At 44.3% G+C, this 25,000-nt stretch overlaps 1 protein-coding gene across 1 annotated transcript in view; it reads right to left on the bottom strand.

The window, feature by feature from the left end:
- The window catches only part of nbeaa (neurobeachin a), a 337,495-nt gene that overhangs the window by 114,774 nt on the left and 197,721 nt on the right, over positions 1-25,000 (bottom strand). Inside the window, 2 exon segments of the mRNA XM_045690201.1 lie at positions 7,388-7,467; positions 8,381-8,549. Coding sequence (XP_045546157.1) covers positions 7,388-7,467; positions 8,381-8,549 — 249 coding nt within the window.

Below are 25,000 nucleotides of genomic sequence, written 5' to 3'. Positions count from 1 at the left end.
AAGGGAGGAGAGAGAGAGAGAGAGAGAGAAGGGAGGAGAGAGAGAGAGAGAGAGAAGGGAGGAGAGAGAGAGGGAGAGAGAAGGGAGGAGAGAGGGAGAGAGAGAGAGAAGGGAGGAGAGAGAGAGGGAGAGAGAAGGGAGGAGAGAGAGAGAGAGAGAAGGGAGGAGAGAGAGAGGGAGAGAGAAGGGAGGAGAGAGAGAGAGAGAGAAGGGAGGAGAGAGAGAGAGAGAATGGGGGAAAATATCAAATAAATACGATTAGAAAAACTCTACAATATCGTATAGACAAAAATCCACGTCCGAGGACTGACTGTGTCTAGTAGTTCTTCTCTTTCCTCAGGTGACAGACATATTAATTCATACCAGACACCTCTGGCTCTGCTATTTTCATTTCATTTCAAAAAGATCAGAACGGACAGTAACAGTCAACAGGAAGGAGGAGGGTGACCTCATATCATCAGATCAGAACGGACAGTAACAGTCAACAGGAAGGAGGAGGGTGACCTCATATCATCAGATCAGAACGGACAGTAACAGTCAACAGGAAGGAGGAGGGTGACCTCATATCATCAGATCAGAACGGACAGTAACAGTCAACAGGAAGGAGGAGGGTGACCTCATATCATCAGATCAGAACGGACAGTAACAGTCAACAGGAAGGAGGAGGGTGACCTCATATCATCAGATCAGAACGGACAGTAACAGTCAACAGGAAGGAGGAGGGTGACCTCATATCATCAGATCAGAACGGACAGTAACAGTCAACAGGAAGGAGGAGGGTGACCTCATATCATCAGATCAGAACGGACAGTAACAGTCAACAGGAAGGAGGAGGGTGACCTCATATCATCAGATCAGAACGGACAGTAACAGTCAACAGGAAGGAGGAAGGTGACCTCATATCATCAGATCAGAACGGACAGTAACAGTCAACAGGAAGGAGGAGGGTGACCTCATATCATCAGATCAGAACGGACAGTAACAGTCAACAGGAAGGAGGAAGGTGACCTCATATCATCAGATCAGAACGGACAGTAACAGTCAACAGGAAGGAGGAAGGTGACCTCATATCATCAGATCAGAATGGACAGTAACAGTCAACAGGAAGGAGGAAGGTGACCTCATATCATCAGATCAGAACGGACAGTAACAGTCAACAGGAAGGAGGAAGGTGACCTCATATCATCAGATCAGAACGGACAGTAACAGTCAACAGGAAGGAGGAGGGTGACCTCATATCATCAGATCAGAACGGACAGTAACAGTCAACAGGAAGGAGGAAGGTGACCTCATATCATCAGATCAGAACGGACAGTAACAGTCAACAGGAAGGAGGAGGGTGACCTCATATCATCAGATCAGAACGGACAGTAACAGTCAACAGGAAGGAGGAGGGTGACCTCATATCATCAGATCAGAATGGACAGAGTGTAACAGTCAACAGGAAGGAGGAGGGTGACCTCATATCATCATATCAGAAAGGACAGTAACAGTCAACAGGAAGGAGGAAGGTGACCTCATATCATCAGATCAGAACGGACAGAGTGTAACAGTCAACAGGAAGGTGGAGGGTGACCTCATATCATCAGATCAGAACGGACAGAGTGTAACAGTCAACAGGAAGGAGGAAGGTGACCTCATATCATCAGATCAGAACGGACAGTAACAGTCAACAGGAAGGAGGAGGGTGACCTCATATCATCAGATCAGAATGGACAGTAACAGTCAACAGGAAGGAGGAGGGTGACCTCATATCATCAGATCAGAACGGACAGTAACAGTCAACAGGAAGGAGGAGGGTGACCTCATATCATCAGATCAGAATGGACAGAGTGTAACAGTCAACAGGAAGGAGGAGGGTGACCTCATATCATCAGATCAGAATGGACAGTAACAGTCAACAGGAAGGAGGAGGGTGACCTCATATCATCAGATCAGAACGGACAGAGTGTAACAGTCAACAGGAAGGAGGAAGGTGACCTCATATCATCAGATCAGAACGGACAGTAACAGTCAACAGGAAGGAGGAGGGTGACCTCATATCATCAGATCAGAATGGACAGTAACAGTCAACAGGAAGGAGGAGGGTGACCTCATATCATCAGATCAGAACGGACAGTAACAGTCAACAGGAAGGTGGAGGGTGACCTCATATCATCAGATCAGAATGGACAGTAACAGTCAACAGGAAGGAGGAAGGTGACCTCATATCATCAGATCAGAATGGACAGTAACAGTCAACAGGAAGGAGGAAGGTGACCTCATATCATCAGCTCAGAACGGACAGTAACAGTCAACAGGAAGGTGGAGGGTGACCTCATATCATCAGATCAGAACGGACAGTAACAGTCAACAGGAAGGAGGAAGGTGACCTCATATCATCAGATCAGAATGGACAGAGTGTAACAGTCAACAGGAAGGAGGAGGGTGACCTCATATCATCAGATCAGAATGGACAGAGTGTAACAGTCAACAGGAAGGAGGAGGGTGACCTCATATCATCAGATCAGAATGGACAGTAACAGTCAACAGGAAGGAGGAGGGTGACCTCATATCATCAGATCAGAATGGACAGAGTGTAACAGTCAACAGGAAGGAGGAGGGTGACCTCATATCATCAGATCAGAACGGACAGTAACAGTCAACAGGAAGGAGGAAGGTGACCTCATATCATCAGATCAGAATGGACAGAGTGTAACAGTCAACAGGAAGGAGGAGGGTGACCTCATATCATCAGATCAGAATGGACAGAGTGTAACAGTCAACAGGAAGGAGGAGGGTGACCTCATATCATCAGATCAGAATGGACAGTAACAGTCAACAGGAAGGAGGAAGGTGACCTCATATCATCAGATCAGAACGGACAGAGTGTAACAGTCAACAGGAAGGAGGAGGGTGACCTCATATCATCAGATCAGAACGGACAGTAACAGTCAACAGGAAGGAGGAGGGTGACCTCATATCATCAGATCAGAACGGACAGTAACAGTCAACAGGAAGGAGGAAGGTGACCTCATATCATCAGATCAGAACGGACAGTAACAGTCAACAGGAAGGAGGAAGGTGACCTCATATCATCAGATCAGAATGGACAGTAACAGTCAACAGGAAGGAGGAGGGTGACCTCATATCATCAGATCAGAACGGACAGTAACAGTCAACAGGAAGGAGGAAGGTGACCTCATATCATCAGATCAGAACGGACAGAGTGTAACAGTCAACAGGAAGGAGGAGGGTGACCTCATATCATCAGATCAGAACGGACAGTAACAGTCAACAGGAAGGAGGAGGGTGACCTCATATCATCAGATCAGAACGGACAGAGTGTAACAGTCAACAGGAAGGAGGAAGGTGACCTCATATCATCAGATCAGAATGGACAGTAACAGTCAACAGGAAGGAGGAGGGTGACCTCATATCATCAGATCAGAACGGACAGTAACAGTCAACAGGAAGGAGGAGGGTGACCTCATATCAGAGAGGAAAATGTTGTTCCAACCGCATCACATATATGTGTTTACTGTGTACTGTTTACAAAGCTCAGTGTTTGGGTTTTAACATGCCAGCAACTACAGAGGACGGAGAGAAAAAGCGGAGGGAGAGAGAGAGAGAGAGAGAGAAAGAGGGATGAGAGCAAGGGATGATTCAGCGGAAACGATAATTGATAAGGCCAGAGGAGAAAAAGAGGGATGGAAACGGACAGCTTTTAACAGATGAGAGGCTCTGCTTGGCAACCTGAATAAACGTTTACAACACAAGCACAACAACAGCGCCGAGATGGAAGCTCACACACACGTACACATGCACGCACACACACACTTTCCGGAATGCTGGTCCATAATGCAATTCTCCACACGCAGCACCTCCGATTACCCAGAAACCCCAAGAGGGCTTGGACATAAACAAACAAACAAACAGACAAGTAAACAAGTAGGGTCCCGTGGCTCAGCTGGTAGAGCGAGGCTCAGCTGGTAGAGCGCGGCTCAGCTGGTAGAGCGCGGGTCAGCTGGTAGAGCGAGGCTCAGCTAGTAGAGCGCGGGTCAGCTGGTAGAGCGAGGCTCAGCTAGTAGAGCGCGGGTCAGCTGGTAGAGCGAGGCTCAGCTGGTAGAGCGAGGCTCAGCTGGTAGAGCGAGGCTCAGCTGGTAGAGCGCGGGTCAGCTGGTAGAGCGAGGCTCAGCTGGTAGAGCGAGGCTCAGCTGGTAGAGCGAGGCTCAGCTGGTAGAGCGAGACTCAGCTGGTAGAGCGCGGGTCAGCTGGTAGAGCAAGGCTCAGCTGGTAGAACGCGGCGATTACAATCCCAGGGTTGTGGGTTTGATTCCCAAGGGGGACCAGTATGAAAATGTATGCAATCACACTACGGTACGTTGCTCTGGATAAGAGAATCTATCTAAATGACTCACTAACGTACGTTGCTCTGGATAAGAGAGTCTGCTAAATGACTCACTACCGTACGTTGCTCTGGATAAGAGAGTCTGCTAAATGACTCACTACCGTACGTTGCTCTGGATAAGAGTGTCTGCTAAATGACTCACTACCGTACGTTGCTCTGGATAAGAGAGTCTGCTAAATGACTCACTACCGTACGTTGCTCTGGATAAGAGTGTCTGCTAAATGACTCACTACCGTACGTTGCTCTGGATAAGAGAGTCTGCTAAATGACTCACTACCGTACGTTGCTCTGGATAAGAGTGTCTGCTAAATGACTCACTACCGTACGTTGCTCTGGATAAGAGTGTCTGCTAAATGACTCACTACCGTACGTTGCTCTGGATAAGAGAGTCTGCTAAATGACTCACTACCGTACGTTGCTCTGGATAAGAGTGTCTGCTAAATGACTCACTACCGTACGTTGCTCTGGATAAGAGAGTCTGCTAAATGACTCACTACCGTACGTTGCTCTGGATAAGAGAGTCTGCTAAATGACTCACTACCGTACGTTGCTCTGGATAAGAGAGTCTGCTAAATGACTCACTACCGTACGTTGCTCTGGATAAGAGAGTCTGCTAAATGAAAGTAACCATGACAATAGGGTTGCACATTTCTGGGAACATTCAACAAATTCCAGTTGGATTATTCCTGGAATCAGGATGGAATAAGCATGACTTCTCTGACCAGGATTTCTGGAAAACCAGGGAATTTATTGAAAGTTCCCGGAATTTTGCAACCCTAGGTGAGAGGAACGTGGAGTGAGAGGAAACAGGAGTGAGAGGAAACAGGAGTGAGAGGAAACAGGAGTGAGAGGAACGTGGAGTAAGAGGAAACAAGAGCAAGTGGAAACAGGAGTGAGAGGAAACAGGACTGAGAGGAATGTGGAATGAGAGGAAACAGGAATGAGAGGAATGTGGAATGAGAGGAAACAGGAATGAGAGGAAACAGGAGTGAGAGGAAACAGGAGTGAGAGGAAACATGTTTGAGAGGAAACAGGAGTGAGATGATAGTGGAGTCAGAGGAAACAGGAGTGAGAGGAAAATGAGTGAGAGGAACGTGTAGTGAGAAGAAACAGGAGTGAGATTAATGTGGAGTGAGATGAATGTGGAGTGAGAGGTAACAGGAGTGAGAGGAAACAGGAGTGAGATGAACGTGGAGTGAGATGAAAGAGGAGTGAGAGGAAACAGGAGTGAGATGAACGTGGAGTGAGATGAAAGAGGAGTGAGATGAAACAGGAGTGAGATGAACGTGGAGTGAGATGAAAGAGGAGTGAGAGGAAACAGGAGTGAGATGAACGTGGAGTGAGATGAAAGAGGAGTGAGATGAAACAGGAGTGAGAGGAAACAGGAGTGAGATGAAAGAGGAGTGAGAGGAAACAGGAGTGAGATGAACGTGGAGTGAGATGAAAGAGGAGTGAGATGAAACAGGAGTGAGATGAAACAGGAGTGAGATGAACGTGGAGTGAGATGAAAGAGGAGTGAGATGAAACAGGAGTGAGAGGAAACAGGAGTGAGAGGAAAAGACGATCACCTCTCATGTTCAGGCAGATCCACTCATTTTCATATGATATGTTTACATGTTTAATACGCGTGTAATATGTTTACTACATGTTTACTACACGTTTACTACACGTTTACTACACGTTTCTGTCCTGTATTGTTGTGTGACGTCTCCGTTTTGTCATTTATTTGATAATACACAGGAATCTTGAGAGGTCATCACTGTGAATAAGAATCTCTTTTTAATTTACTTATCTCTATAAATACAAGTTATATAATAATTTCAAAATGTGGTATGTATTTCAGTAACGGTACCTTGAGTATGAGTCATTACGGAACAGTATACTGTACTTATGTAGTATGTGAGTAGTATATACTCTGAGTGTACAAAACATTAAGAACACCTTCCTAATATTGAGTTGCACTCTCCCCTTTTGCCCTCAGAACAGCCTTAATTCGTCAGGGCATGAAACTCTACAAGGTGTCTAAAGCGTTCCACAGGGATTCTGGCCCATGTTGACTCCAATGCTTCCCACAGTTGTGTCAAGTTGGCTGGATGTCCTTTGGGTGGTGGACAATTCTTGATACACACAGGAACTGTTGAGCGTGAAAAACCCAGCAGCGTTGCAGTTCTTGATACAAACCTGTGCGCCTGGCACCTACTACCATACCCCATTCAAAGGCACTTAAATCATTTGTCTCTCCCATTCACCCTCTGAATGGCACACACACACAATCCCTGTCTCAAATGTCAAGGCTTAAAAATCCTTCTTTAACCTGTCTCCTCCCCTTCATCTACACTGACTGAAGAGGATTCAACAAGTGGCATCAATAAGGGTTCATAGCTTCCCCCTCAACTCACCTGGTCAGTCTATGTCCTGGAAAGAGCAGGTGTCCTTAATGTTTTGTTCACTCAGTGTAGTATGTAGTATGACGTTCAGTACCTTGAGGATGAGTTGTTTGAGGAACTACAGTACGAAGTATTCATGTAGTATGTAGCATGTAGCATGTAGTATGTAGCATGTAGTATGTAGCATGTAGCATGTAGTATGTAGCATGTAGCATGTAGTATGCTGCATGTAGTATGTAGTACGTAGTATGTAGCATGTAGTATGTAGTATGTGGTATGTAGTATGTAGCATGTAGTATGTAGCATGTATTATGTAGTATGTAGCATGTAGTATGTAGTATGTAAACAGTGTTACCTTGAGGATGAGTTGTTTGAGGAACTACAGTACGAAGTATGCATGTAGTATGTAGTATGTAGCATGTAGCATGTAGCATGTAGTATGTAGCATGTAGCATGTAGTATGCTGCATGTAGTATGTAGTACGTAGTATGTAGCATGTAGTATGTAGCATGTAGTATGTAGCATGTAGTATGTAGCATGTAGTATGTAGTACGTAGCATGTAGTATGTAGTATGTAGCATGTAGTATGTAGCATGTAAAACATTGTTACCTTGAGGATGAGTTGTTTGAGGAACAGCAGCATGAAGGCTCTGAGAGAGATGATCTCCTTCTGGGACGGCCTCGGTCCATCTGCACACAGACAACATTAAAATAATGTTAATACAACGTCAATACAACGTTAAAACAACATTAATATAATGTCAATAAAACATCAAAACAATGCTAAAACAACGTTAAAGCAATATTAATACAACGTCAAATAAAAAATGAATTCCATCTATACACAGAAAACATCAACACAACGTTAAATTCAGGTCCACACATCTGTGATAGGAATACACACGTAACCTATCACACACTCCTTATCATCTGAGTGGGACAGGCAGTGTGTTCCAGGCTGTGTGTGTGTGTGTGTGTGTGTGTGTGTGTGTGTGTGTGTGTGTTCAAGGCTGTGTGTGTGTGTGTGTGTGTGTGTGTGTGTGTGTGTTTGTTTGTTCTAAAAATCCCACCATGCCCCAGGCCATGTCTCTTCCTGGTTCTGCTCCAGTAATGATCAGTGTGTTTTGCGGTATTTCAATACACACACAAGTCACGCCCTCTAGCCTAGGAGAGGTCATTAGTTAACACGGTCGATGAGAACACACAGAGGTAACGCCGACACAGAGGTACCGCCGACACAGAGGTAACGCCGACACAGAGGTAACGCCGAGGTACCGCCGACACAGAGGTACCGCCGACACAGAGGTAACGCCGACACAGAGGTACCGCCGACACAGAGGTACCTGTGTATCTACTATCTGTTATCTGAACCTGTGCCTGTGTGTCTGCGTGCACGAGCATGCATGTGTGTGTGTGTGTGTGTGTGTGTGTGTGTGTGTGTGTGTGTGTGTGTGTGTGTGTGTATCTGTCTGTGTGTGTGTGTGTGTGTGTGTGTGTGTGTGTGTGTGTATGTGTGTGTGTGTGTGTGTGTGTGTGTGTGTGTGTGTGTGTGTGTGTGTGTGTGTGTGTGTGTGTGTGTGTGTGTGTGTGTGTGTGTGTGTACCCAGTCCTTTCGGTGTGATGCCGCTGCTCTCCAGTGGGTTGCTGGCCCAGTAGTAATACTTCAGCGTGTGCATCAGCTGCAGCACAGTACCAACACGGCGGATGGTGCTGTAGATGGTCGACGTGCCAATGAACTCTGCAGACAGGTAGGTGTACAGGGACAGCTGGACCTGGGAGGAGAACACACACACAGACAGATACACACACACACACACACACACACACACACACACACACACACACACACACACACACACACACACACACACACACACACACACACACACACACACACACACACACACACACACACACACACACACACACACACGACACACAGACACACACACACACACACACACACACACACACACACACACAGACAGATACACACAGATTCACAGACACACACACACACACACACACACAGAGAGACCGATACACACAGACACACAGCACACACACACACACACACACACACACACACACACACACACACACACACACACACACACACACACACACACACACACACACACACAAAGAAACACACATACACACACACACACACACACACACACACACACACACACACACACACACAGACCGATACACACATACACAGATACACACACACACACACACACACACACACACACACACACACACACACACACACACACACACACACACACACACACACACACACAGGAAGGTGAAGAGAGAAAGAGAAACGTTAGTTGCCTGCCAGCAACAATTAGTTGAAGTTGCATGTTTGGAGACAGTGTTGAAAGCAGAGGGTGATTTTATAAACTCCAGCCTCTGGGGATCCCAACAAAACAAACCACAGTAGTAGGCACCCTGAGCAGAGTTGGCAACAACCGGATAGATGCGGTTTTCAGAGATTACGGCTAATTCAACCTACCCAGCAAACCAACATTGGTTCTGTGAAAGTTCCCAGAACATTTGTTAGTTTGCGTCAAATGTTCTCATAACATAAAAAACTGTCCAGTCGTGCTGATGATTTTGGAATGTTTGTATAAAACGTTCACCTGATGTTACAACAATGTTCCTAAAGAACGTTCCTAGAACACATTTAATCTGTTCTTTAAAGGTTCCCAGAATGTTTCATTATGTTGTGGGAACAGTCCTTGGTGAGAACATTGTGGAGACATCACAAAAGATATGTTCCCAAAACACAAAAACTGTCCAGTTGTGCAGATGATTATGCAATGTTTCTTTTACGGTGCAAAAAAAACATTTACAAGAATTTTCCCAAAACACATTTCATGTGTTCTTTAAAGGTTCCCAGAATGTTTCATTAGGTTGTGGGAACATTTTGTGGACATGACAGGAGATAACTTCCCAAAACACTAAAACTGTCCAGTTGTGATGATTATTACAATGTTTCTATTAGGTCTAAAAAAAAAACATTTGCTTGATGTTGCAAGAAAATTCCAAGAATAAATGTTTTATGTTTTTTTTTAAAGTTCCTAAAACATTTATTTAGGTTGTGGGAGCATTGTGGGGATATGACAAGATATAGGCAGCCTGACGACGTACACTAACTGATCTTTCGTTGGCTACTTTAGTCTGAGACTGCCATCGTTGAAGTTGTTGGTGGTAACGAGAGGCAAAACAAAACCATCACTACTTGGATCGTCTCTAATCAATCAGAGTATCGTGGGTTCTGGCTCGGACCCAACACATCGTTTTCTGGACCAATCAGACAGCCCGAACGTGCTCGGATTCCATGAAAGTACTCAGATCCAGACTCATTGCGGAGAAGAAAGGAATGTCCATGGGCGTGGCAGAGTATTTGGCTGGAGCAAGGATTCTAGGTAGGCAGGCAAAGAGAGAGGTTGACAATATTCAGATAATATTTGTATCAGGGTGTACAAAACATGTTGCAAGAATGTTGACAGAAAAGCCTTTCTGAGTTCTTTAACGGTTCCCAGAACATTTAACGTTGTGGGAACAGTGTGTGTACATTACAAGAGATAGGTTTCCTAAACATGAATCATGCTCAGTTGTGATAACATTCATATAACGTTTAAGTTAGGTTGCACCGAACATTCCTATGATGTTTTAAGAATGAAATAAGTCCGTTTTTACGACGTTCATAGCATATTTATTTTGGGTTTAACATAATATTCCATTGACGTTCACGTAATATACATTTGACCTTGTCTTAAGAGGTCCTCAGAATATTTTCAAGAGTATTTATAAAATGTTATAATTAAGTTTTACCACAACATCCTCAGTATGCAAATGTGTATCTCCTTAAAGCAGATTGGAATACATCCCAATTAAGTTTATTTTCAGATTTAATGTCAATTTGCATTTGAGGACTGAATGGTAGGTGATCTAGAAACACATGTATTTTAATTTAATTAAGAGGAACAGTTTAACAGCATTTAGTCATGTAAACACAGCCATATATTTTACACTTCATAGGTTGACAATCTGTGTGGTTCAAACATACAATGTTTAGTTCCCTAGCCAGGTCTTTTATCCTCTGCGCCACCAGGGAAGATCTTTTACAAATTATTTTTTCAGTGTGGTCGCCATGGCAGTATGGTCGTCATGGCAGTATGGTCGTCATGGCAGCATGGTCAACCAGGAATTCCATGCTTCCTTTTTAACCTTCTTAGACATAATTAACCCAGATAAATACTGGTAACTGGGTTATTCTTCACCACCACTTCACCCACCCTATTTATCTGCTGCGTACTTCTGGACCCATATTTACAAGGTATCCAAGACTAGGAGTGCTGATCCCCAGGAATAATAGCTGCTGCTTTTGAAGCAGCTAATGGGGATCCTAGTTAATACCAAATGCTTTTCAGATCATGAAACACAAGCCAAGCATGTTTTAACTCACTACTGCTATCAGAAGAAACCCTTGGTGTCTTAACTCACTACTGCTATCAGAAGAAACCCTTGGTGTCCTAACTCACTACTGCTATCAGAAGAAACCCTTGGTGTCCTAACTCACTACTGCTATCAGAAGAAACCCTTGGTGTCTTAACTCACTACTGCTATCAGAAGAAACCCTTGGTGTCCTAACTCACTACTGCTATCAGAAGAAACCCTTGTTGTCCTAACTCACTACTGCTATCAGAAGAAACCCTTGGTGTCTTAACTCACTACTGCTATCAGAAGAAACCCTTGGTGTCCTAACTCACTACTGCTATCAGAAGAAACCCTTGGTGTTTTAACGCACTACTGCTATCAGAAGAAACCCTTGGTGTTTTAACTCACTACTGCTATCAGAAGAAACCCTTGGTGTCCTAACTCACTACTGCTATCAGAAGAAACCCTTGGTGTTTTAACTCACTACTGCTATCAGAAGAAACCCTTCGTGTCCTAACGCACTACTGCTATCAGAAGAAACCCTTGGTGTCTTAACTCACTACTGCTATCAGAAGAAACCCTTGGCGTCCTAACTCACTACTGCTATCAGAAGAAACCCTTGGTGTCCTAACTCACTACTGCTATCAGAAGAAACCCTTGGTGTTTTAACTCACTACTGCTATCAGAAGAAACCCTTCGTGTCCTAACGCACTACTGCTATCAGAAGAAACCCTTGGTGTCTTAACTCACTACTGCTATCAGAAGAAACCCTTGGTGTCCTAACGCACTACTGCTATCAGAAGAAACCCTTGGTGTCCTAACTCACTACTGCTATCAGAAGAAACCCTTGGTGTTTTAACTCACTACTGCTATCAGAAGAAACCCTTGGTGTCTTAACTCACTACTGCTATCAGAAGAAACCCTTGTTGTCCTAACTCACTACTGCTATCAGAAGAAACCCTTGTTGTCCTAACTCACTACTGCTATCAGAAGAAACCCTTGGTGTCCTAACTCACTACTGCTATCAGAAGAAACCCTTGGTGTCCTAACTCACTACTGCTAGCAGAAGAAACATTTGTTGCTTTTATATCATCTCAGAGTGAGCTGTTTCTTGAGCTTAATCAAACCCCTGGAATGTCTCCTCCAATAGGAATCAATGAAGGCTTATCTATGGGGCCAAATGATTTCCTACAGCGCAAGATTAAGGAAGTGCAATATTCAACGCCTTGGGGAACTTACAAATACAATCCCGGATTTGGATATGGCATATTAACACTATTCATCCGTAGATTTACTAAAACAACGTTTGACACATCAGACGAATTTTGATCTTCTTTCAACTCGACAAGCTGAAAATCGAATTAGAAAATCTCAATACAAAAATGATGAACATGGAGAGAAATCAGGGAAAATGCCAGCACTCTGGCTGTGTTAGAGAACTTCAAATCAAACCATCCCTGAGATAACTGACGAGCTGGGTAACAAATGTATGGATCATTTAGAGGTCAATTCATGCTTTCATCATTTTTACTCACAATTATACACTTCGCAATCCGCTGGTAATGCTACCTTACTCCACACCTTCTTTGAGAACTTAGATATTCCTACAGTTGAGCCTGAGACAGCTGCTGAATTAGAAGAGCAGTTCTCTGTAGAAGAGATTGTGTTGACAATGAAATCTATGCAGTGTGGTAAATCCCCTTGAACCAACGGATTTCTGAGCAAATTCTTAAAATAATTCTCAGATCAACTCTCTCTTCTCTTGCATTTCGTATTTTAGGAATCATTCTTCTCAAACTCTTTACCCTCAACAATGAGACAATCGTGTATTTCACTTCTGAAAAAACTTTCTGAAAAAAGGGGAGAAAAACAACTCTTGAGTGTGGCTCATATAGGTCAAGAAAACGTCCTCTCACTGTCAACTGCGTTTATTTTCAGCAAACCTAACATGTGTAAATATTTGTATGAATATAACAACATTCAACAACTGAGACATAAACTGAACAAGTTCTCAGACATGTGACTAACATAAATTGAATAATGTGTCCTTGAACAAAGGGGGGGGTCAAAATCAAAAGTAACAGTCAGTATCTGGTGTGGCCACCAGCTGCATTAAGTACTGCAGTGCATCAGTGCACCAGTTCTTGCTGTGAGATGCTACCCCACTCTTCCACCAAGGCACCTGCAAGTTCCTGGACATTTCTTGAGGGAATGTCCTTAGCCCTCATCCTCCGATCCAACAGGTCCCAGACGTGCTCAATGGGATTGAGATCCGGCCTTTTCGCTGGCCATTGCAGAACACTGACATTCCTGTCTTGCAGGAAATCATGCACAGAACGAGCAGTATGGCTGGTGGCATTGTCATGCTGGAAGGTCATGTCAGGATGAGCCTGCAGGAAGGGTACCACATGAGGGAGGAGGATGCCTTCCCTGTAACACACAGCGTTGAGATTGCCTGCAATGACAACAAGCTCAGTCCGATGATGCTGTGACAAACCGCCCAAGACCATGACGGACCCTCCACCTCCAAATCGATCCCGCTCCAGAGTACAGGCCTCGGTGTAATGCTCATTCCTTCAACGATAAACACGAATCCGACCATCACCCCTGGTGAGACAAAACTGTGACTTGTCAGTGAAGAGCACTTTATGCCAGTCCTGTCTGGTCCAGCAACGGTGACGATGTTGCCAGTGATGTCTAGTGAGGACCTGCCTTACAACAGGACTACAAGCCCTCAGTCCAGCCTATCTCAGCCTATTGCGGACAGTCTGAGCACTGATGGAGGGATTGTGCGTTCCTGGTGTAACTCGGGCAGTTGTTGTTGCCATCCTGTACCTGTCCCGCAGGTGTGATGTTTAGATGTAGCGATCCTGTGCAGGTGCCTTAGGCATGCTGCAAGGAGTGTGTTAGCCCTGTGTTAGAGCATGGGGGGTTTGGGTGGGGTTAATTTGGTAGGGGATCCATGTGTTCTGTTAGAGCATGGGGGGTTTGGGTGGGGTTAATTTGGTAGGGGATCCATGTGTTCTGTTAGAGCATGGGGTTTGGGTGGGGTTAATTTGGTAGGGGATCCATGTGTTCTGTTAGAGCATGGGGGGTTTGGGTGGGGTTAATTTGGTAGGGGATCCATGTTTCTGTTAGAGCATGGGGGGGTAATTTGGTAGGGGATCCATGTGTTCTGTTAGAGCATGGGGGGTTGGGGTGGGGTTAATTTGGTAGGGGATCCATGTGTTCTGTTAGAGCATGGGGGTTTGGGTGGGGTTAATTTGGTAGGGGATCCATGTGTTTGTTAGAGCATGGGGGGTTGGGTGGGGTTAATTTGGTAGGGGATCCATGTGTTCTGTTAGAGCATGGGGGGTTTGGGTGGGGTTAATTTGGTAGGGGATCCATGTGTTCTGTTAGAGCATGGGGGGTTTGGGTGGGGTTAATTTGGTAGGGGATCCATGTGTTCTGTTAGAGCATGGGGGGTTTGGGTGGGGTTAATTTGGTAGGGGATCCATGTGTTCTGTTAGAGCATGGGGGGGTTGGGGTGGGGTTAATTTGGTAGGGGATCCATGTGGTCTGCCCTCTAGATGTTCAGTGTGTTATCTGTATAATCATTAAAAATGACAAATAATAAAACCTTTCAAAAATTATAATAATATGTGGTATTGAACCAGCAATCTTCAGCTCTGCAGCCAGATCATTAACTGTGTATGCCACCAGTGAATAATTATGGCCTTGGGTTTATTTTTATTTGATCAAATATGGTCAATCAGGACACACAACACAAATTTCAGAGTTATTAAAATGTTCCCATCCTCTTTATATGCTGTATACTAAGTAACACTCTTATTTTAGGATTGTCTGTCTTCATCACGTGATGAAAGTCTTACGTAATGGGATGTTGAAATTGAGAAAAGTTTAAATTTGTTTTCTGATTTAGTTTGAAGTAGAGGGCAAAGAAGTTAGACCCGTTCAGAAATGGACCTGGGGCTTTCCCATACAGTGAGGGAAAAAAGTATTTAATCCCCTGCTGATTTTGTACATTTGCCCACTGATAAAGAAAGTATCAGTCTATAATTTTTATGGTAGGTTTATTTGAACAGTGAGAGACAGAATAACAACAAAAGAATCCAGAAAAATGCATGTCAAAAATGTTATAAAATGATTTGCATTTTAATGAGGGAAATAAGTATTTGACCCCTCTGCAAAACATGACTTAGTACTTGGTGGCAAAACCCTTGTTGGCAATCACAGAGGTCAGACGTTTCTTGTAGTTGGTCACCAGGTTTACACACATCTCAGGAGGGATTTTGTCCCTCTCCTCTTTGCAGATCTTCTCCAACTCGAGGCTGACGTTTGGCAACTCGAACCTTCAGCTCCCTCCACAGCCTTGGCTGTGTGTTTTGGGTCATTGTCATGCTGGAATACCCATCCACGACCCATTTTCAATGCCCTGGCTGAGGGAAGGAGGTTCTCACCCAAGATTTGACGGTACACGGCCAATTCCATCGTCCCTTTGATGCGGTGAAGTTGTCCTGTCCCCTTAGCAGAAAAACACCCCCAAAGCATAATGTTTCCACCTCCATGTTTGACGGTGGAGATGGTGTTCTTGGGGTCATAGGCAGCATTCCTCCTCTTCCAAACACTGTGAGTTGAGTTGATGCCAAAGAGCTCCATTTTGGTCTCATCTGACCACAACACTTTCACCCAGTTGTCCTCTGAATCATTCAGATGTTCATTGGCAAACTTCAGACGGGCATGTATATGTGCTTTCTTGAGCAGGGGGACCTTGCGGGCGCTGCAGGATTTCAGTCCTTCACGGCGTAGTGTGTTACCAATTGTTTTCTTGGTGACTATGGTCCCAACTGCCTTGAGATCATTGACAAGATCCTCCCGTGTAGTTCTGGGCTGATTCCTCACCGTTCTCATGATCATTGCAACTCCACGAGGTGAGATCTTGCATGGAGCCCCAGGCCGAGGGAGATTGACAGTTCTTTTGTGTTTCTTCCATTTGCAAATAATCGCACTGTTGTCACCTTCTCACCAAGCTGCTTGGCGATGGTCTTGTAGCCCATTCCAGTCTTGTGTAGGTCTACAATCTTGTCCCTGACATCCTTGGAGAGCTCTTTGGTCTTGGCCATGGTGGAGAGTTTGGAATCTGATTGATTGATTGCTTCTGTGGACAGGTGTGTTTTATACAGGTAAGAAGCTGAGATTAGGAGCACTCCCTTTAAGAGTGTGCTCCTAATCTCAGCTCGTTACCTGTATAAAAGATGCCTGGGAGCCAGAAATCTTTCTGATTGCGTGGGGATCAAATACTTATTTCCCTCAACTAAATGCAAATCAATTTATAACATTTCTGACATGCGTTTTTCAGGATTTTTTTGTTGTTATTCTGTCTCTCACTGTTCAAATAAACCTAACATTAAAATTATAGACTGATCATTTCTTTGTCAGTGGGCAAACGTACAAAATCAGCAGGGGATCAAATACTTTTCCCCCCCACTGTACGGATCAGATATGCAGATACGTTCTAACAGGGGCCGTGCTGTGTGTGTAGGCTACTGTGAGAGGAGGTAGAGAGAGGTGACGCTCTAGCAGGGGCCGTGCTGTGTGTGTAGGCTACTGTGAGAGGAGGTAGAGAGAGGTGACGTTCTAACAGGGGCCGTGCTGTGTGTGTAGGCTTCTGTGAGAGGAGGTAGAGAGAGGTGACGCTCTAGCAGGGGCCGTGCTGTGTGTGTAGGCTACTGTGAGAGGAGGTAGAGAGAGGTGACGTTCTAACAGGGGCCGTGCTGTGTGTGTAGGCTTCTGTGAGAGGAGGTAGAGAGAGGTGACGTTCTAGCAGGGGCCGTGCTGTGTGTGTAGGCTACTGTGAGAGGAGGTAGAGAGAGGAGACGCTCTAGCAGGGGCCGTGCTGTGTGTGTAGGCTACTGTGAGAGGAGGTAGAGAGAGGTGACGCTCTAGCAGGGGGCCGTGCTGTGTGTGTAGGCTACTGTGAGAGGAGGTAGAGAGAGGTGACGCTCTAGCAGGGGGCCGTGCTGTGTGTGTAGGCTACTGTGAGAGGAGGTAGAGAGAGGTGACGCTCTAGCAGGGGCCGTGCTGTGTGTGTAGGCTACTGTGAGTGTGAGAGAGTGACACAGGGAACAGGGAGGATGGAGGGAGAGGCGAGAGACCACAACCAACCCAGCCGTCTCGCGCTATAGTAGACTAATAGCTGCCATAGCCAGGTTATTTATCATCCAGTATGATGACGTAGTACCTTGTCTTGACTGCATCAAACCCGGGAGAAGCTAGTTAAGCTAGCTAACGTTCACTTTCTTTCTCATCCTACAGTTACAAACAACAACAACTCCATTCAGAATATTAAGTAGCAGCCTACCTGTTGGCTCTTGGTCGTTGTAGCCTTTACTTTTCCTTTAACTTTTAATTCCATCATTTTAATTTCCATCTTCCGTTGATTAGATATCTCCTAACTTTTGCCCCACATGGAGGCTCTATGAGACGCGCCACTCTCATGAAAAGCAACAAGCAGCAGCATAAATTACAACACTTCTCACTTCAAGTCAGTTAAAATTACACTTCTCTCTCTCTCTCTCTCTCTCTCTTCTCTCTCTTCTCTCTCTCTTCTCTCTCTATTATACGGGTCAATGCGGACAAGTCAGTTAAAATTACACATACTCCAGACCCGTGACACTATTTAGAATTCTGGATGCGGACGCGCTCAGGTTCCGGATCGGGTCTTGGGTTTTCTGGTACAGGTGGATCCGTGTTTGAAGGTTCTGAGTCTTAATTTAAGAAGCATATGAATACAAGAACACACGTTATTTAAAAGGAAGCTCTCTCTAACTAAACACATCCGCAAAAGTGGACAGTTTGTGTGTTTTGGGAGCATTTCTTTTGTGATGTCCCAACAATGTTTCCAACAGACTATTCCCACAACTTAATGAAACATTCTGGAAACAGATGAAATGTGTTATAGGAATGTTTCTGGAAACGCCAAGTGAATGCTTCATTCTAACATTCTAAAATCATCACCACGAGTGTACAGTTTTTGTGTTCTGGGAAAGTTTGCCGCGACCAAACGAATCTTCTGGGAACTTTCACAGAACCAATTTTGGTTTTCTGGGAAAACATGATGTTATTACATTACCTGGAAACCTAATGAGAACATTTGAGGAATATTCGGTGGTGGTTGTTACAGATGTTGCGCACAACATTTGAGTGAATGTTAGGAGAACATTCCAATAATATTTTAGCTGGTGCTAAAATTCTAGTAGGCTGACCACACCTCTCGCCTCGCCTGCACGAGCATTGCAAAATACATTTAGAAATCCATTGTCACGTCCCCAATTAGGGCGTGACTAGGGGGGTTTCTAGGTATTGTGTTTCTATGTTGGTGTGTGTGTATGGTTCCCAATTGGAGGCAGCTGATAATCGGTACCTCTAATTGGGGATCATACTTAGTGTTTCCTTTTTCCCACCTGCTAGCTGGGATATTGTTTTGTTTTGTATGAGTGCCTATGTGCGCTACGTATTTCACGATCGTTATATCTTTGTTGTTTTGGAAGTTTCACTATTATTAAAATGTAGAACTCTACTCACGCTGCGCCTTGGTCCAATTATTTATACGACGGTCGTGACATCCATGTTATTCAATTATTGCACCCACAATGCTCGCGCGCGCCAACGAGCGTCTGCATTGCCAAGGGCTAAAATAGAAGTCCTTTCTATTTCTGACGCAGATCGTGCTGCAAGTCCTGCCTCTCCCATCTCCTCATTGGTTTATAGAAGCAGGTATCATCTCCCATCTCCTCATTGGTTAAACCCACGTGGGTGATTGAAAGACGAACTGTGTTGCCGGTCGGTGTAGTAATACTATGAAAGTTTAGATGCCAATCACCATATAAGTTCAAAGAAGAAAAAACCTGGAAGGAGGAGAGATGACTAGAAACGATTCGGTTCCCCGTTTTATGTGTGGATTAATTGTCTGAGTAGAGGACCTTGTGCCTTTCAGGTAGAATAACAACTCAACGTTTATATCCCAGGACAAATTAGCTAGCAACAGCAAGCTAGCTAAATAGGACAAATTAGCTAGCAAGTGCAAGCTAACTAGCTAAATTGCCATACATGTTCAATGCTTCTCGATCTGTCCCCAAATTAATGTCATTGGTTCAAAGTTTGTTTTGATATTTTAACCTGCGTGTCGTGATCGTGTTTGGTGTGGGGGGACAAAATAAATGTATGCATGATGGCGAACAATGGCGCACACACGCAGCCGGTTTGGGTTCTGTGTAATAGTTAGACTAATTTCAGTTTATGTGACAAAACAAGCAAGTGTAGTGTAGAGAATCATTGTACGATCTAAACCGCTGTGAAATACATAGTATTTTCAGCTGTTTGAAGATGGCGTACAAAACCGAAAGTTAAAAAAAAAAAACGTAAGAACTGGGAGCATAGAAATAGCACACATACAGTAGAACATATCTACCACTTCTTAGACTTGCTTTCAATGACAATGACAGATCTATAACACACTTTTCTATGTGAATTTGGTCGGGTCGCCCAAAAAAAGGTTAGATATTGCAGCTTTAAAACATTTTGTTATCAAAAACATTCTCTAAATGTTTCTCTCCCCTTTTTTACGCCTGCTAAACCAAGCCCCAATGTCCTCTCCTCTCCTGTCCTCTCTCCTCTCCCCTTTTCCTTAGCTCTCCCCTCTCCTATCATCTCTTCTCCCCTCACCTCCTCTCCCCTCTTCTCTCGTATTCTCTCCCCTCCTTTCTTCTCCTCTCACCCCTCCTCTCCTCTCCTCCTGTCTCTCCACTGGCTGCTGTTATTCAGGTAGTTAGTTTTTTTACCGCCTCAGGCACAACTAGCCTCATCTAAGGACTACCCACAAACACCCTCTCAGCTTTGACATTTAAAAATAACCTTCACTCTATCTCTAGCTCTCTCAATTCAATTCAAAGGACTTTATTGGCATGGGAAACATATGTTTACTTTGCCAAAGCAAGTGAAATAGATAAATAAACAATCATAAATGAACAGCAAACATTACACTTAGAAAAGTTTCAAAATATAATGATATTTCTAAGGCTATGGCTATGTACAATGTGGTAACGATAATGCCCACAAAATGTAACAAAGTCTTCACCTGCACTTGAAAACTCCCATCAGGAGAACTGTAACTAAAGCTGAGGGTGGCAGGGCTGAGATTTAGAGGCTACTGTACCTGGGATTACCTGTTCCTTTAAAATAACAAGGTAACGGAGGGTATACCAGGGAGTTAACTCTCTCTCTCTGTCTCTCTATCTGTCTCTCTCTCTCTGTCTGTCCCTCTCCAATTCAATTTAAGGCGGCTTTATTGGCATGGGAAACATGTGTTTACATTGCCAAAGCAAGTGAAATAGATAATACACAAAAGTGAAATAAACAATAAAATGAAGAGTAAACATTACACCCACAGAAGTTCCAAAAGAATAAAGACATTTCAAATGTCATATTATGTCTACATACAGAGTTGTAACGATGTGCAAATAGTTAAAGTGCAAAAGGGAAAATACATAATTCTGTATCCCTCTACATATCTCTTCTCTAGGTTCATCTCTCTGTATCTCTCTACATATCTCTTCTCTAGGTTCATCTCTCTGTATCTCTCTACATATCTCTTCTCTAGGTTCATCTCTCTGTATCCCTCTACATATCTCTTCTCTAGGTTCATCTCTCTGTATCTCTCTACATATCTCTTCTCTAGGTTCATCTCTCTGTATCCCTCTACATATCTCTTCTCTAGGTTCATCTCTCTGTATCCCTCTACATATCTCTTCTCTAGGTTCATCTCTCTGTATCTCTCTACATATCTCTTCTCTAGGTTCATCTCTCTGTATCTCTCTACATATCTCTTCTCTAGGTTCATCTCTCTGTATCCCTCTACATATCTCTTCTCTAGGTTCATCTCTCTGTATCCCTCTACATATCTCTTCTCTAGGTTCATCTCTCTGTATCCCTCTACATATCTCTTCTCTAGGTTCATCTCTCTGTATCTCTCTACATATCTCTTCTCTAGGTTCATCTCTCTGTATCCCTCTACATATCTCTTCTCTAGGTTCATCTCTCTGTATCTCTCTACATATCTCTTCTCTGGGTTCATCTCTCTGTATCCCTCTACATATCTCTTCTCTAGGTTCATCTCTCTGTATCTCTCTACATATCTCTTCTCTAGGTTCATCTCTCTGTATCCCTCTACATATCTCTTCTCTAGGTTCATCTCTCTGTATCTCTCTACATATCTCTTCTCTGGGTTCATCTCTCTGTATGTCGCGTCCTGACCAGTATAAGGGGTTATTTGTTATTGTAGTTTGGTCGGGGCGTGGCAGGGGTGTGTTTGTTTTGTGTTGTCAGGGGGTTTTGGGGTATTGTTCTATGTTTTGTATTTCTATGTTCTTTCTATGTTGTGTCTTTCTTTGTGTTGGCCTGGTATGGCTCTCAATCAGGAACAGCTGTACATCATTGTTGCTGATTGGGAGCCATACTTAGGTAGCCCTTTTTCCACCTGTCTTTTGCAGGAAGTTGTTTTTGCACTGCTATGGTTAGCCTGCAGAACTGTTTAGCTGTCGTTCGTTTTTTTGTTTTGTGTAGTGTTCTAAATAAAGTAAATATGAGCATTCACGTACCCGCTGCATTTTGGTCTACTCACTACGACAGCCGTGACACTGTATCTCTCTACATATCTCTTCTCTAGGTTCATCTCTCTGTATCCCTCTACATATCTCTTCTCTAGGTTCATCTCTCTGTATCCCTCTACATATCTCTTCTCTGGGTTCATCTCTCTGTATCTCTCTACATATCTCTTCTCTAGGTTCATCTCTCTGTATCCCTCTACATATCTCTTCTCTAGGTTCATCTCTCTGTATCTCTCTACATATCTCTTCTCTAGGTTCATCTCTCTACACATCTCTTCTCTAGGTTCATCTCTCTGTATCTCTCTACATATCTCTTCTCTAGGTTCATCTCTCTGTATCTCTCTACATATCTCTTCTCTAGGTTCATCTCTCTGTATCTCTCTACATATCTCTTCTCTAGGTTCATCTCTCTGTATCCCTCTACATATCTCTTCTCTAGGTTCATCTCTCTGTATCCCTCTACATATCTCTTCTCTAGGTTCATCTCTCTGTATCCCTCTACATATCTCTTCTCTAGGTTCATCTCTCTGTATCTCTCTACATATCTCTTCTCTAGGTTCATCTCTCTGTATCTCTCTACATATCTCTTCTCTAGGTTCATCTCTCTACACATCTCTTCTCTAGGTTCATCTCTCTGTATCTCTCTACATATCTCTTCTCTAGGTTCATCTCTCTGTATCTCTCTACATATCTCTTCTCTAGGTTCATCTCTCTACACATCTCTTCTCTAGGTTCATCTCTCTGTATCTCTCTACATATCTCTTCTCTAGGTTCATCTCTCTGTATCTCTCTACATATCTCTTCTCTAGGTTCATCTCTCTGTATCTCTCTACATATCTCTTCTCTAGGTTCATCTCTCTACACATCTCTTCTCTAGGTTCATCTCTCTGTATCTCTCTACATATCTCTTCTCTAGGTTCATCTCTCTGTATCTCTCTACATATCTCTTCTCTGGGTTCATCTCTCTGTATCTCTCTACATATCTCTTCTCTGGGTTCATCTCTCTGTATCTCTCTACATATCTCTCTCTCCTCTAACTCTCACACAGGCACTAAGCTCGGAACTGAAATGCCCAGGGGGGCCCAGGGGGGTTAGAAATAGGCCTAATGAGATGGCTCACCTTAATGAGGTATCTCTTAATGAGGTTGTTCCTAACGTTGTAGCAGTGGCACTACAATGGACTGGCACTATACCCACTGCCACAGCTAATTCACCGGACTGGCACTATACCCACTGCCACAGCTAATTCACCGGACTGGTACTATACCCACTGCCACAGCTAATTCACCGGACTGGCACTATACCCACTGCCACAGCTAATTCACTGGACTGGTACTATACCCACTGCCACAGCTAATTCACTGGACTGGTACTATACCCACTGCCACAGCTAATTCACTGGACTGGCACTATACCCACTGCCACAGCTAATTCACTGGACTGGTACTATACCCACTGCCACAGCTAATTCACTGGACTGGCACTATACCCACTGCCACAGCTAATTCACTGGACTGGTACTATACCCACTGCCACAGCTAATTCACTGGACTGGCACTATACCCACTGCCACAGCTAATTCACTGGACTGGTACTATACCCACTGCCACAGCTAATTCACTGGACTGGTACTATACCCACTGCCACAGCTAATTCACTGGACTGGCACTATACCCACTGCCACAGCTAATTCACTGGACTGGCACTATACCCACTGCCACAGCTAATTCACTGCACTGGTACTATACCCACTGCCACAGCTAATTCACTGGACTGGTACTATACCCACTGCCACAGCTAATTCACTGGACTGGTACTATACCCACTGCCACAGCTAATTCACTGGACTGGTACTATACCCACTGCCACAGCTAATTCACTGGACTGGTACTATACCCACTGCCACAGCTAATTCACTGGACTGGTACTATACCCACTGCCACAGCTAATGTATTAGCCAGCTCAAATTGTTATCATTAAGAGCTGAGCTACGGTGTGCATCAGAGTGCCAAGTATAACTGTAGAGCCTTCTCTCTCTCTCTCTGTCTCTCTCCCTCTCCCTCTCCCCTATCTCTCTCTCCTCTCTTTCTCCTCTCTCTCTCTCTCCTCTCTCTCTCCTCTCTTTCTCCCTCTCCCTCTCTCTCTCTCTCTCTCTCTCTCTCTCTGTCTCTCTCTCTCTCTCTCTCTCTCTCTCTCTCTCTCGCTCTCTCTCCTCTCTTTCTCCCTCTCCCCTCTCTCTCTCTCTCTCCTCGCTTTCTCCTCTCTATTTCCCATCTTCTCCATCTTTCTTCAGTCACCTGTCCAATGGGACATTCCATAAGGGAAGGGTATACAGAGGACAGTGAGTGTGCATCCCAAATGTCATCCTATTCTTTACATAGAACACATAGTTTACCACTTCAGTCAGGTGTGTAGGGTAAAACTGTGCATGCCCTTGTGTCCCCAGGACCAGGATGAAGAAGCCCTGTCGTAGGGGGCTGATGTGGAGCAGTCAGCAGAAACAGATGTCGGATCTTAATTTGATTCTGCAATGCAGGAAATGAACAACAGTGTATTCGCGGGTTTAATAAAGCCTCTGAAATTTCATAATTTCCACTTTGAAATTCCAACTTGATTTTTCCATGCAACAAAAATGGATCAATCCCTACAAAATAATGTCAATGAATTATAATCCACATAATAATTCACATTTCCTGTTGCTGCAGGATTATTCTCCTGCCGTAGCAAACTAAAAGAAGATTCTACATCTGTAGCAGCAGTCGTCTAGAACTAAAACAGGCTGCCATGGAGACCACCGCTCTACTGCTCCTCTGAGCAGCCAATCACAAGCCAGGGGCAGAAGTTGAAGGTCAGGATATGACCTGGAAACACATTCTCCCCTGGAGAAGAGGAGAGACAAGAACATTCTAGAATAGAACAGTGAGGTGGGCTGTGCACTAAATGGCTCCCTATTCCCTATAGTGCACTACTTTTGACTTGGGCCCATAGGGCTTTGGTTAAAAGTAGTGCACTATATAGGGAATAGGGTGCCATTTGGGACACAGTGGGGGAAAAATAACTTAAAGGGACGACACACTCACTTCTACTACTGAATAAATCTC

The sequence above is a fragment of the Salmo salar genome, chromosome ssa11, assembly GCF_905237065.1.
Source record: "Salmo salar chromosome ssa11, Ssal_v3.1, whole genome shotgun sequence".
Classification (NCBI taxonomy): Eukaryota; Metazoa; Chordata; class Actinopteri; order Salmoniformes; family Salmonidae; genus Salmo; species Salmo salar.
Note: the sequence above shows the minus strand (reverse complement) of the source record. Positions and strands in the feature narration are given on the sequence as shown.